Consider the following 13,198-nt stretch of genomic DNA (forward strand, 5'->3'; position numbering starts at 1 on the left):
ATGGCCGCGCTGGCCTGGCTGCTGTCCCCGCTCCTGCTCCTCTGCGCGCAGCGGCACCGCGGCACCAGGTGAGGAGGCGGCGGCGGAGCTGTCCGCCGTCCGGGTGCTGAACGCGGCGCCCTGCCCGGCGGGTGCCCTGCGGGCGCGGGCAGGGGAAGGACGGGCTCCGACTGCAGGGCAGGGGCTGCCCCCTGGCCCCGGGGAGCGCGGCTGGGTCGCGGCGGCGCGCGGCTGTCCCTCCCAGGAGCGCTTCCACACGGCGGGGACGGGGCGCTGCCTCCCCAGAGAAGCGAGAGGCCACGGGACGGCGCCGGGGCGGGGCTCGCGCTCCCTGCCGCGGGCTCCCCGGCTCCCTTCTGCCCGCCCCGGATCTGAGGGCTCCTGGGTCCTCGGGGCATCTGGGGCCCCAACACCGAGCCCGCCGCCTTCCAGGCGGGTCTGCAGGCCAGAAAGGGGCCTTTCTGAAAATCATCCCAGCGCAAGGGCTTCAGCAACACAGCAAGGACAGGTCCCCCGGAACCCAGACTTGGTGACGAGCCGACTGGACACTGAGCGCTGTCGGAAACCAGCAGCGCTTGGCCGTCAGCCTGTGCTTAGGCTGGAGGCACGAGGGGTGGGGCGACAGCGACGCCCTGCTGGGGGGGGGACAGACCCAGGGGGCTGGGTCCAGCCGCAGATGTGGCGTCGGTCCGGAGACGTGGCGTCGGCACAGCCCCTGACCTGGCAAAGCCTCTCTCTGCCCTCTCCTTCCCCTGCTTCGGGTCCCCCGCGAGGTGGGCAGTGTGGCACGGTCGTAGGTGAGTGTGCGGAGGCGCTGGGTTGGCTGCTGGCTGCGAGGTGGGCACTGTGGCACGGTCGTAGGTGAGTGTGCGGAGGCGCTGGGTTGGCTGCTGGCCGCGAGGTGGGCAGTGTGGCACGGTCGTAGGTGAGTGTGCGGAGGCGCTGGGTTGGCTGCTGGCCGCGAGGTGGGCACTGTGGCACGGTCGTAGGTGAGTGTGCGGAGGCGCTGGGTTGGCTGCTGGCCGCGAGGTGGGCAGTGTGGCACGGTCAGTCGTAGGTGAGTGTGCGGAGGCGCTGGGTTGGCTGCTGGCCGCGAGGTGGGCAGTGTGGCACGGTCGTAGGTGAGTGTGCGGAGGCGCTGGGTTGGCTGCTGGCCGCGAGGTGGGCAGTGTGGCACGGTCAGTCGTAGGTGAGTGTGCGGAGGCGCTGGGTTGGCTGCTGACCCACGCCCGCAGCCACGCAGCCAGGAGTCTGAAATCCAAACGGCTCTGAAACCCCAAAGTTTTAGCCCAAGTTTGACACCAAAACTCATTTGGTGGCAAATCCTGTCCTGAACTGGCATGAGGCTGGTTTTGTCTTTATTTGTCCTACTTCGGGGGCCTATTTATAGGTTTCCTGCAGGGAAAGTCTCCAGACCGACCCACCCAGGTCCCTATTTGCACCACACCCTCTTGGTAAAACCTGAAAAATTCTGATCCTGACCCGTGTCGGCTCCTGGGGTGTGGGGTAAAGGCTTGTGTGCCTGTTTTCCTGGGCAGGGAAGCTGGAAGGCCACACTCCAGCCGGGAGGATGCCCTCTGAGCCTTGCCCTCCTTCCCATCCCTTGCAGAGGGCGCTTGGGCGAGGGCACCCACAGGGTGATAGATGCGCTATCATAGGCTAGAGCTTCGCTCTCTGCTCTGCTCCCATCTCATCCTCTCATGAAGAGCAGTCACCTTCTTGCTACATTTTAAAGTCTACCCGTTTAGGTGATTCTGTCCATGTGCAGATGCTGGGCTCAACCTCCGGCTTTAGCCTGGCAGTGACAGCATGGCGCAGGTCGGAAGGACCTCCCAAGGTGGAAAGGGCCAGGGAAGCAGCTGCCAGCTCAGCCCTTGGTGGTGACCTCCTGACTTAGCTTGGTGCTGTCCACACGGGGTCTCCTCTGCTATCAGTTTCTGTGTCCCCTCCCGTCCAGAAACCAGGACAGCCACCCTCCTTCCCTCAGTCTCTGGGTCCTCATCTCTGGAGCGGGGTCTGAGGACACAAGGACCTGTTCTGGCTGTCACCCCTCAGTCCAGATCCCAGTAGCTCCTGGGGGAAGGGCTGGGTAGGATAAGAAGGGGTGCACTGCTGCCTTTGTGGGTTAGGTCCCAGCACCTAGAGACCTGCACACACAGAGGCACCGAGCTTGCCAACTGCGTACCCGTGGGGGGGCCCTCCTGGCTGCTGGTACCCCCCTCCCTGGAGAAGCGATGCCACAGCCAGCGCGTGGTTGTCACAGCACTCCTCTTCGCCTTGGTAACTGGGATGCTGGGGAGGCGTGTGTCGCTCTAAAAGGATCTGCAGGCTCGTGTGCACGGTGGAGGGATCCTCGGAGGTAGGAGGACCCCGCTGCCTTGCTCAGCTACACCCACCTTCCCTCTCTGTCCCCAGAGGCACAGATGAGAGACAGGGTGGATTTGTTTCTGAGCGGGGCCTGCAGGGGAGGGAGGCCTAGGATGCACCAAGAGCAGCCCACGGTGGACGCTGCCATGTTTCCACGGTGCCTGCTCTGCCCTATGAGTCTCAGTTCCTAAAACCAAGTGTAGACTTGGAGCTTCTCCAGGGCAGCGCTGGGCTCCAGGGCCTCGAGGTGAGCAGCCGCGCTCCCTCAAGGTCTCTGTGGCTTTGCAGTCAGTGCAGACATTCCTGTCTCATCTGAGCTCCCTAGATGCAGAGTTTGTGCCCACTCACCCATTAACTCTGCCCGGCCTGGGCACCCCGAACGGAGTGCAGGAGAGTGGGGCCCTCCAGAGCCCAGAGTCCAGCATGAGCACATCCTCCTCTGTGCTCCAGCCTTTCACATCTGTTCACAGCTGGAAAAATGACCAGCCAGGCGAGAAATGACACGGGGGGTGGGGGAGCCTAGTCCCCTCTCGCTCCCTGGAGACGGCAAAGGCTGTCTATCGTGCTGCCGCTTCAAGGGGAGCTTCGGGGTGGGGGTGGGGGGCTTACTCCTGGCTGTGACTTCTTGCCCCAAGCAGGCCTGGGACTGGGGTGGAGGGAAGGCGCACCTGCCTGTGCCAGCGCCCTGAGAGGAGCAAGGGGCGGGACCCAGGAAGCAGGTGTCCTTGTGGCCTCGTTCCAGGCAGGCTAGATGGCAGCTGGGCTAGTCCAAAAATAAAGCTTAATTCAAATCCCTTTAGATCTGACCTTCACAGTGACTTCCATCTGCATTTTTATTTGTGCCTTACTAGGGGCCAGGACTTAATTTAATTTTGTCTTACACTTGTTTACCAAAGTGACTGCCCTGTCCCCCCAGCCCAGCACCAGGCCATCACCCAGGGGACCAGTGGGGAGCAGTGACTGTCTGTATGGCCTGCAGCTGCTGCTCTGGCCCAGGATGAGGTGCCAAAGTGGTCAGACAGGATAGATCTGGGGTTTGCAAATTTTCCTTAACTAAGGAACATTTGGTTTAAAGTCAACTTCCTCAAAAGGCCAGTCTATGAAACAGACAAAAGAAAAGTGGCCCTGGCTGAAAGGGGAGGGGGCTTGGCTGCCTTCCAAGCCCAGGCTGCCCTGCAAGCTTCTGGGACCTGCCTGGGAGCGAAGTGCAGGACGTGTGTCCAGGAGGGACGCAGGGCAAGGCCGTGTCCCGCACCCCACTGCCTCCCGCTGTTTCACCAGTGTTGCGTGTTTCAAACGTGAGTCTAATCACGTGGCTTCTCGTTTGGAGCCCTGGTGTGGACCCAGATGGAGATCTTGGACCCATCCCTGCGCACAGGGCCCTCCGCACTCACCCCTATCGCCTGCGGTCCCCACTGAGCCCGCACTGCCACAGCCCATGACAGGAACGCTCACCGTCCCCCTCCTACCTCCCCCGACACTCAAGCTCTTCCCCTTTGGGCTCCAGGGCTGCTTTCTCAGGGAGGCCGCCCCCTCCTCACCCAGCCCAGTTTGGGGGGTCCTGGCCTCCCTCTCTGTGACACCTGAAGCCACTTGCTTTGTCCCTCCTGCTAGACTTGGACCTCCTCGTGGGCTTGGGCTGTGGCCATCTGTTCATGGCTCAGTCACAGTCCTCTGCTCAGGCTCCAAGGGGTCACGGACTCGCTCGCTGGGAGGATGGATGGTTGGGAGCAACTTCCTGAGGGAGCCTGGGCTGGGTCTCAAGGCAGGACAGAGAGGATTTGGGAATGAGGGTCCGAGGCTCTGGAGGGCCAAGTGGGTGTCTGGGGTGAGGGCGTAGGCGGAGGAATGAGGGTGCAGGCGTCTAGGACTGGGGAAGCTGGGGGCCTCGGGAGCTGGAGCTGGTGGGCAGGGCGGAGCGCTGGGAAGAGGCTCTGCAAGCCCAGAGGAGCAGGGACCAGTGGCCCCAGGGAGAGTGGGTGCAGCTGGCCCCAGTGGAAGCCGCGGCAGGGCTGACGCGGGGCAGGCCCCGCATGGGTTGGTTGAGGAGGAAGCCACGGGTGGCTGTTGAGGGAGCCTGGGGACACAGCCCACGCTGGAGGACTCTGCCTGACCCAGGGAGCCTCCCCAGAAGCCAGGCGGGAGGGGCGAGAGCCCAGCAGGTGCAAGAGGCCGAGGACCTCCCAGGGCTTTCTCTGTGTCTGGCCTAAGCTGCCAGGACAGGACAGGCATTAGCCTGGAGTGGTTGCACAGTGGTCCTCCCCACCTGCCCCTGATCTGGGTGCCCAGGACTGCTCCGTCTCCACAAAGGGATCTAGGCTCAGTTCCTGGCGCCCTATCTGTCCCCAGAGCAATGAATGACATCGGGGACTACGTGGGCTCCAACCTGGAGATATCCTGGCTCCCCAACCTGGATGGCTTGATGGAGGGCTACGCCCGCAACTTCCGACCTGGCATTGGAGGTGAGGGCAGCAGTGAGTGCAGGCAGGGCCAAGTGGTCCCTGGGTCAGCTGTGGGCGTGTCCCCTGCTGGGCTCTGGGGCTGGCGGAAGAGGCCTGGTTCTTCCCTGGGGAGTTCATCAGACTTTGGATGCCAGGTGCCCCAGCCCACCCCACTCCACCCCACCCCACCCCAGGGAGACACCTGGAGGTGGATCTTCTCAGGCTGTGATGGCACCGAACCAAGCTCTCTGCAGAATCCGCAGCCATTCCCTCCCCATCCTGCATCCCTGGGCCTGGCAGGCCACCCAGGTGCTAGCTGGAGCCAGGTGGGGCCCGGCCTCAGCCCCACTCTCCTTGGGCCTGTCCCTCCCTGCAGGCGCTCCCGTGAATGTGGCACTCGCCATTGAGGTGGCCAGCATCGACCACATCTCGGAGGTGAACATGGTAGGTGTCCCAGCCTCTGCCCCTGGGCCAGGTGCCCCAGAGCGGCGTGGGAGGTGACCAGCACTGCCGCCCCGCCTGTCCCCACAGGAGTACACCATGACCGTGTTTCTGCACCAGAGCTGGAGGGACAGCAGGCTCTCCTACAACCACACCAATGAGACTCTGGGTCTGGACAGCCGCTTCGTGGACAAGCTTTGGCTCCCCGACACCTTCATCGTGAACGCCAAGTCGGCCTGGTTCCACGATGTGACCGTGGACAACAAGCTCATCCGGCTGCAGCCCGATGGCGTGATCCTGTACAGCATCCGGTGAGCGGCGACAGGCCCCAGCATCGTGCTCGGAGCGCCCAGGGCTGGAGAGAGCCCAAGAGGCTTCTGTGGGAGCTGGGGTGGGCGTGCGTAGAAACCGTGGCGTTGTTATGTCGCGGCAACCGGCGGCCGCTGCTCAGCAACTCCAGAGGTCGCCGTTGGGGAGCCAGCAGATGTGGCTTTTAGGCCAACACGGTGCCTTTTTGGTTTTGACTGAGATGAAACTCACATAATGTGAAATTAACCATTTTAAAGTAGCCATGTTGGTGGCATTTAGCACATTCACCACGTTGTGACCTCCATGTAGTTCCGAGACATTTAGTCCCTGAAAGGAGACCGTTCGCATTAAACAGTCACTTCTCAGTCCCCTCCCCAAAGCCCCTGGAACCCACCCATCTGCTCTGTCTCTACGGACCTGCCAGCTCTGGACATCTCATTTAAGCAGAAACACGCGATATGGACCTTTGGGTCCGGCTTCTTGCACTCAGCATCGTGTTTCCAAGGGTCACCCTCGTTGTAGAGTGTACCAGCGCCTCACTTCTTTTCAAGGCCGAGTAACAGTCCCTTGCACAGATGGACCACGGCTCGTTTCCTGTGGGTGGACACTCAGGTTGTGCCCACCTTTTGGTGAATGTGGGCATGTGCATCCATGTACTTGTTTGAGGACTGTTTTCAGACACATACCTATGAAAAATGGAATTAGTTGCCAACATTTAAAAAATCAGGAGAGTTTACATAAGATTCCAGATGTCTGGCCTCTCCTAGAAGATCAGAGCACTTGGCCACTCTGGGCCTGTTCCCCACGCAGCCATCAGCCGGCCCTCGGGTGAGAGCCTGGGGTGTCCAGGCTATTCCCTGCCTTACAGACCCCCAGCTTAGTCCGATAGCCAAGCATTTTGAACGAAGAAGAGAGTGAATGCAATCCAGTTCCCCCAGATATCTACGAAGTCGACCACAGTTCTCAGTTTTCACCCAGATGCCAAGCAACCTGCAAACAAAGCCTGAGAGGCAGCTGGGGCCCCAGGCAGCCCCCGGTGAGCAGGTGGCTCTTCTGGGCTGTCACCAGGATGTAGCCACCTGCTGGGGGAAAGGAACTGCCAGCTTAGAGAGGGCTGGCCTCACACCATGCTTGTCTGGACAGAATCACCTCCACGGTGGCCTGTGACATGGACCTGGCCAAGTACCCCATGGACGAGCAGGAGTGCATGCTGGACCTGGAGAGTTGTAAGTGGGGCCTGGATGGGGTGGGGGCCCCTCTCTAGCAGGGCCACCATAGACCTGCACAGCCCAGGTCCTGGACAAGGCTGACCTGGCTCAGGGGACAGAGCGGCATCTGGGGTGGGCTTCCCCATGACCAGGAAGTCTGGCCAGGGAGAGCAGGGGCCGTGGAGCAGCTTGACCAGCAGGTAGCGCCCTGCTTGGGGGGCCGGGCTGTGGACTGTTGCCAGCACTTCCATCCCACCCTCCTGTCCGGAGGTGCCAGGTGCAGTCCCAGAGCCGAGGGATGCTCCCGGCTGGGGTCTAGAGCTGCCCCTGTCACTGCCCCTCTTTCGGGGCTGTGGGCTGAGGCCAGGCTCTGCCGCCCACCTGGGGCTCTCCTACAGACGGCTACTCTTCCGAGGACATTGTCTACTACTGGTCGGAAAACCAGGAGCAGATCCACGGGCTAGACAGGCTACAGCTGGCACAGTTCACAATCACCAGCTACCGCTTCACCACGGAGCTAACTAACTTCAAATCGGGTAACGCAGCGTGGCCTCTTCCTTGCCAGCCAGCCTGTGGGTTTCTTTTTTTTTTTTTAAAGGTTACCGGTAAGGGGATCTTAACCATTGACTTGGTGTTGTCAGCACCAGACTCTCCCAAGTGAGCGAACCGGCCATCCCTATGTGGGATCTGAACCCGTGGCCTTGGTGTTATCAGCACTGCACTCTCCCGAGTGAGCCACAGACTGGCCCGTGGGTTTCAGATGCTTTTTAACTGAGCCACCAGCTGCCTCTGAGGGCCCCTGAGGACACAGCTGGGAATCCGCTGACTTAGGAGCTTGCCCGCTGGTGTCCAGTTCTCACCAACTTATGCCTCGGTGCTTCCCCCTTCCCAGCACTCTAGGTTTAGGGGAAGCTGAGGGTGTGGAGCCCTCTCGGCCCCAGCACTGCAGGGCTCAGGGGCCAAGCCTCCCCGGCCACCTTGTCCTCTGGCCCCTCCTGCCCCGTCCTACTCCAGCAGGCCCAGCTCTGGGTTAGCAGATGAGGTGAGCCCTGCCTCTGGCTGGGAGCGTCCTCGGGGTCAGTCTGGCAAGCTTGCGGCCAGCAGCCACGCTGGATTCTTTCTCTTCTCATTTCTCTGGGGACCCTGCAGCAGAGCCAGCCTCTCCTACGGCCAGACCTAGGGCCAGTGAGGGGAGGGTGGGGAAGGCTGGGGTCTAGGGTCTCCCTTCTGAGCTTCTCGGTGGCTGAAATGCCTGCCACGGTCTCCTGCCCCCGGAGTCCGGGCTGGGGGCCCGGGCGGGGACAGCATTCTGATAGTGGCTCCCCGGCAGCCGGCCAGTGCCCCCGGCTCAGCCTGCACTTCCACCTTCGGAGGAACCGGGGGGTCCACATCATCCAGTCCTACATGCCGTCCGTCCTCCTGGTCGCCATGTCCTGGGTCTCCTTCTGGATCAGTCAGGCCGCGGTGCCTGCCAGGGTGTCTCTAGGTACGGGGACCCTCATGTCTCCTCCAACAGGGCTGGTGGTGGTGGTGATGGGAGCTGGACTCTGGCCCTGCTACTCGCGAGCCCAGCCCCTGCCCTCCGGCCCCCCGTGCCACATGTCCTGGAGCAGAGGAGTCTGAACTTCACCCCGGGGGGGCCAGCGGGCCCTCCGTCCTCTGGGACGCAGGCCCTGCTAAGGCTGGAGGCTCTGACGGTGGCGCCTCCCCTGCCCCAGGCATCACCACAGTGCTGACAATGACCACGCTCATGGTCAGCGCCCGCTCCTCCCTGCCACGGGCATCGGCCATCAAGGCGCTGGACGTGTACTTCTGGATCTGCTATGTCTTCGTGTTCGCGGCCCTGGTGGAATACGCCTTCGCCCACTTCAACGCGGATTACAGGAGGAAGCAGAAGGCCAAGGTCAAGGTTGCGAAGCCGAGGGCAGAGGTGAGGCTGGTGGGCTGGTGTCCCTCCGGGCCCAGAAGCAAGGACAGGCCCTGACTGCCACAGGGAAGGGGCAGCTGCCAGGGCCCTCTGCTGGCTGGTTCTGGGGAGCCACTTGAGGCCCCCAGACCCCAAGGGGACAGGTCTGGCCTCCTCAGCCCCAGCCTGATCATGGAGAGGGACATTGCTGGCCTGGGCGGGGTCCTGCGTGGGAGTCCTGGTCATCGGGGGCCCTGGGAGCTGCGGCGAGCCCCTCAGCCATGCCCCTGCCCCTGCAGATGGACGTGAAGAACGCTATCGTCCTCTTCTCCCTCTCGGCCGCCGGCGTCACCCAGGAGCTGGCTGTCTCCCGCCGGCAGTGCCGTGTCCCCGGGAACCTCATGGGCTCCTACAGGTCGGTGGAGGTGGAGACCGGGGAGACGAAGGAGCGGGGGCCCCATTCGGGGGGCCAGGGGGGCATCCGCGCTCGATTCAAGCCCATCGACGCGGACACCATCGACATCTACGCCCGCGCCGTGTTCCCTGCGGCGTTCGCGGCTGTCAATGTCATCTACTGGGCAGCGTACACCATGTGAGCGCCGGACACGGGGCCCTGGGAACTCCTGGAAGAAAGAGCCTCGGGGTGGTCTGCCCACAGCGAGAGGAAGCCTCGCCTCCCTGAGCCTTGACCCAGCCTCACCCCCTAGACCAGGCAGACCAGGGAGCGCACGGGGTGCCCACGGAGCCACCTGAGCCCAAGGCCGAGCCAGGCTGGCACCAGGCTTGGGGGCTGTGAGTTCTTGGGCTTAGAGAGTGATCCTGGTTTCTGGGCCTTTGCTCTGTGGGGTTGGGATGGGAGAGCGGGAGGAGGTGGGAGCACACAGAGGCCGTCTGTCCCAGTGAGATGGCGGAGGAAGGGCCTTCATGAGGCCTCTTGGGCCCCAGCATGAAATAAAGCCTTGGCCTTGGTGGCCAGTCACACGCCTGTTGCCGCAGCCTCCTCTCCTGGATGGGCGGGACTTGGTGGGGACAGTCTGTGGAAGCCTGCAGGACACTTGGGGCTGAACATGCACCTTGCCCAGGGGTGAGGGGCCGGTAGGGTCAGGGTCCCAAGAAGGAGACTGTCCTCACTCAGAGGGGAGGGTGTCAGGAAGGAGGGGCCTGCGCCGGTGACACCGGCTCCCTACGTTGGGCCTCATCCGCGTCACGGGGCTACGACGCAGCTGTTTCCTCCAGTGGGGCAGCGGGTCCCCGAGCCCAAGCCCTCGGGGACGGTGGCAAGCTTAGGGCTGGCTGAGCCAAAGCCGTATGCTTTTGCAGCGCCTTCCTGAAATCCCGGGGACAGAAGCTCAGACACAGGTACTCGGGGACCGAGGGGCTCTGGGCTGTGTCCCAGAAGATGAGCCACGCGGCCACATCCAGGGACAGCAGGGGACAGCAGAGTTGCAGGGGCCCGAGGGGGCTGCGGGGAGCTCGAGCAGTCTCCCCCCTCTTGGTCCCTTGGTGGGTCCCCCAGGCCAGGGTGACACTGCGGTGCCCTCCCAGACATGGTGAGAGGAACTCAGAGGCCACCCAAGGCCCCACGAGGACCCCACATCTCTTCCCCACCCGCCATCGTGGACTCAGCAGCCGAGGACCCACAGCCATCAGAGCTTTGGACGGGCAGCTCTTAACACAGGGTCCAATTTTCCATGGCACTTGGTCATTCCAGGTGGGAGAGCAGCTGTTGGGGCCCCACCATCCGCGGCGGGGCCCGGCTGCCCCGAGCCACTGGAATGCTCCTGAGTGGACGCAAAGTCAGCCAGTGTTATTAGTCTGTTTCTGTGGCTTATAACAAAATACACGGAACTGGTGATTTATAAGAAAATGAAACTTATTGCTTACAGTTTCAGAGGCTTGAAAGTCCAAAGTCCAGGGGACACAGCGGGTGAAGGCTTTCTTTGGTGGTGGCTTTGGTGACAGCAGGATATCACATTGTGAAAATGCTGGAGCAGAGAGACAGACTTTCTTCTCTCCTCTTTTAAAGCCCCCAGAACCACGCCCCTGACCACCATTATTAACCCATTCACTACTGCATGGTCCTACGATCCAATCACCTCTTCAAGGCTCACCTTCCAACTACCATAATAGGATTTCTTACCCTGTTAACAGTCACAGGAGGATTTAAACTTCAATGAGGTTGGGGGGTTGGGTCATCCAATCTGCAGCAGCCAGGCCACAGCCGCTGGCCCTGTGGGCTCCTCCTGGGGGCCCCCCACCCCACACCACCGCTGGGAAGCTTGACAGTGACTGTGAACCGGAAAGGGAGCCTTCTTGTCCACCCGCCCTCCATACAGCCTGCCCAGCAGCCTGCAGTGGCCCCAGACAGGCTTGGCTGGCAGACAGGCAAAGTCGCCACCAGGTCCCCGGTATTTCACCAGCGATACAGGACCAAGGTGCCTCCCCAAGAGCCAGGCTGCGTTGAGGGCAGAGGAGAGCATCAGCCCTTCTGTCCAAACCACGGCCTGGCACTCACCACCTCTGCCTGCAGCTTGAAAACCCCTCACCTCGTAGTGGCCCCTCCTCCCACCTGGGCTGCCTCTTTGGGCCCTTGCTATAAGGGATGAGGCTGTGAGGCTTGGCAGGGTCATCCTGCGGGGGGGGGATGACCGGGCTCCAGAGAGACCAGGAGCTGCAAACGGAGCAGAGTGGAGCTCGGAGCAAGGAGCAGCGGGGGGGCCAAGGAACAGCAGAGCCTGAATCTGGGTCGGCCAGGGCTTCAGGCCACTCCGAACAGCAGGGGGAGGCAGGCCCAGCTGGTCAGCTCCATGTCTAAGGACAGTGACATCCAAGGGTGGAGACGTCCCCTGCAGGGGCCCCTTCTCCGCCTCCTCACCTTGAAACCCTCTGTTCTGGGTGCCTCCTGCAGGGTTACTCTTCCCCTCCTCCCTGGAACCCAGAGCTGCCCAGGATGGGGACTCAAGCTCCAGATGGCACACCCTGTAGCTACTGGGCTAGGCCCAAGACTGCCCACCACCACCTCCCACCCCAGGGTCCTGCCCCAAGGATGGGCCTCCCACCAAAGAAGGTTGGGCAGGGTCAGCTCCAACTTCTGGGTCTTTGGGGAGGTTCGGGTGGGTTCAAGGTTCACCTGGACCTGGAGGCCAGCAGGCCAACTCCCTCTGCCACCAGGACACTGCCGCACCCCAGTGCCCCTGGGCCTGTCCTCTCGCGCCTGCGGCTGCCCTCCTGCCGCTGCACATCCTCACAAAGAGCTATTTAAAGCCAGCCTTTGTGACTGCCTTGGGCACCCACGCAGCCAGGCCCACCCGGCAGCAGCCTTTGCCTGATTCCTGATTCTGCAACCAGCAATCTCTCCCTCCCCCTGCAGGCTGCTATTCCTGCCCACATATTTACAGGGCCAGGAAAAAGGACGGGAAGGGCTGATGCTTTTTAAACACCGACTTCTGTTCTGGTAGTGATGACAGGAGCAGATGGGAGGCCAGTGTGCAGCTGGGAGGAACCCGTTTGGGAAGGGGATGTCAGCATTTCCTGCAATGGGGGCTCCTGGGCAGAGGGTGCAGGGAGGCGGCCGGGCTCCAGATATGCCTCATTCCAGCAGGGGCAAGGCTTTGGGGGTGGAAGGCTGGAATGTGTGTCAGGAACGGAGATGTCTAAACACTTCCTGAGAGCTGTGACCACTCTTCCCCAAGGCTGGAAGTGGAGGCTGGAGGGGCTGGGGTGTCGGGGACCAGTGCCCACTTCTCTTTCCTGACCATGGCCAGGCACCTGCCCCTTCCCCTCCCCTCCAAGAGATGCATTCGGGTACATGGGCTGAGGGGAGTCCCCTAGGGTGTCCTCGTTTGGGTTCCCTCATAAGCAGAGCCTGAGACGAGGACGTGGCTGCAGGGAGTTTATGTGGGGTGCGGGGATCATTTTCTTGCAGCTACAAGTTAGGCAGCTTAAAACAGCAGAAATCTATTCTCTCACAGCTCTGGAGGCTGGAAGTCCAAAACCAAGGCATGGCAGGGCTGGTTCCTCCTGGACACTCCCTGGGAGGATCCTGCCCAGGGCCCTCTCCAGCTTCTGGTGGCTGCCCACGACCCTCGGGACTCTCTGACTGTAGACGCATCACTCCGATCTCTGCCTCTGTCGTCACATGGCGTTTTCTGTCTGTGTCCTCTGCTGCTCTTATAAGAGCACCTGCCATTGGGTTTAGGGCCCACCCTCCTTTAGTATGACCTCATTTTAACCACTTATATCTATAAAGACCCTATTTCCAAATAAGGTCACATTCTGAGGTTCCGGGCAGATGCAAACTCAGTGCAGAGGGTGATCCCCACGGCAGGAGCAACAGAGGAGGAGGCGAGGAGGAGGGAGGGAGACCGGCAGCAGGTCCCGGGCCTGCTGGGGAGCCTGGCAGAGCTGTGTGGCCTGCGCCTCTCTAAATTTGAAGACCTAGGGCTGGGGCATCTCTCCACCAACTCCCAACCCCTGTGCCCCCAGGGCTGCCCAGTGCCCAGGCTGAGCGGACGCCCCCAGCAAGG

General features: G+C 62.0%; 1 protein-coding gene across 1 annotated transcript; it reads left to right on the plus strand.

The window, feature by feature from the left end:
* Positions 1 to 9,268, plus strand: GABRD (gamma-aminobutyric acid type A receptor subunit delta). Its single transcript, XM_063106843.1, has 9 exons — positions 1 to 68; positions 4,717 to 4,829; positions 5,185 to 5,252; positions 5,340 to 5,560; positions 6,702 to 6,784; positions 7,165 to 7,302; positions 8,097 to 8,252; positions 8,485 to 8,696; positions 8,972 to 9,268. The coding sequence occupies exons 1-9, from the start codon at positions 1 to 3 to the stop codon at positions 9,266 to 9,268; spliced, it is 1,356 nt and encodes a 451-aa protein (XP_062962913.1).
* The last annotated feature ends 3,930 nt before the right edge of the window (positions 9,269 to 13,198 follow it).

This window comes from Cynocephalus volans, chromosome 8 (assembly GCF_027409185.1).
Source record: "Cynocephalus volans isolate mCynVol1 chromosome 8, mCynVol1.pri, whole genome shotgun sequence".
NCBI lineage: Eukaryota > Metazoa > Chordata > Mammalia > Dermoptera > Cynocephalidae > Cynocephalus > Cynocephalus volans.

Excerpts from the sequence above, each read along its gene's own strand:
- GABRD (XM_063106843.1), top strand. The coding sequence starts at position 1 with ATGGCCGCGCTGGCCTGGCTGCTGTCCCCGCTCCTGCTCCTCTGCGCG. Across the intron at positions 69-4,716 it reads CAGCGGCACCGCGGCACCAG|AGCAATGAATGACATCGGGG; the intron begins GTGAGGAGGCGG and ends ATCTGTCCCCAG. Across the intron at positions 5,561-6,701 it reads GTGATCCTGTACAGCATCCG|AATCACCTCCACGGTGGCCT; the intron begins GTGAGCGGCGAC and ends TTGTCTGGACAG.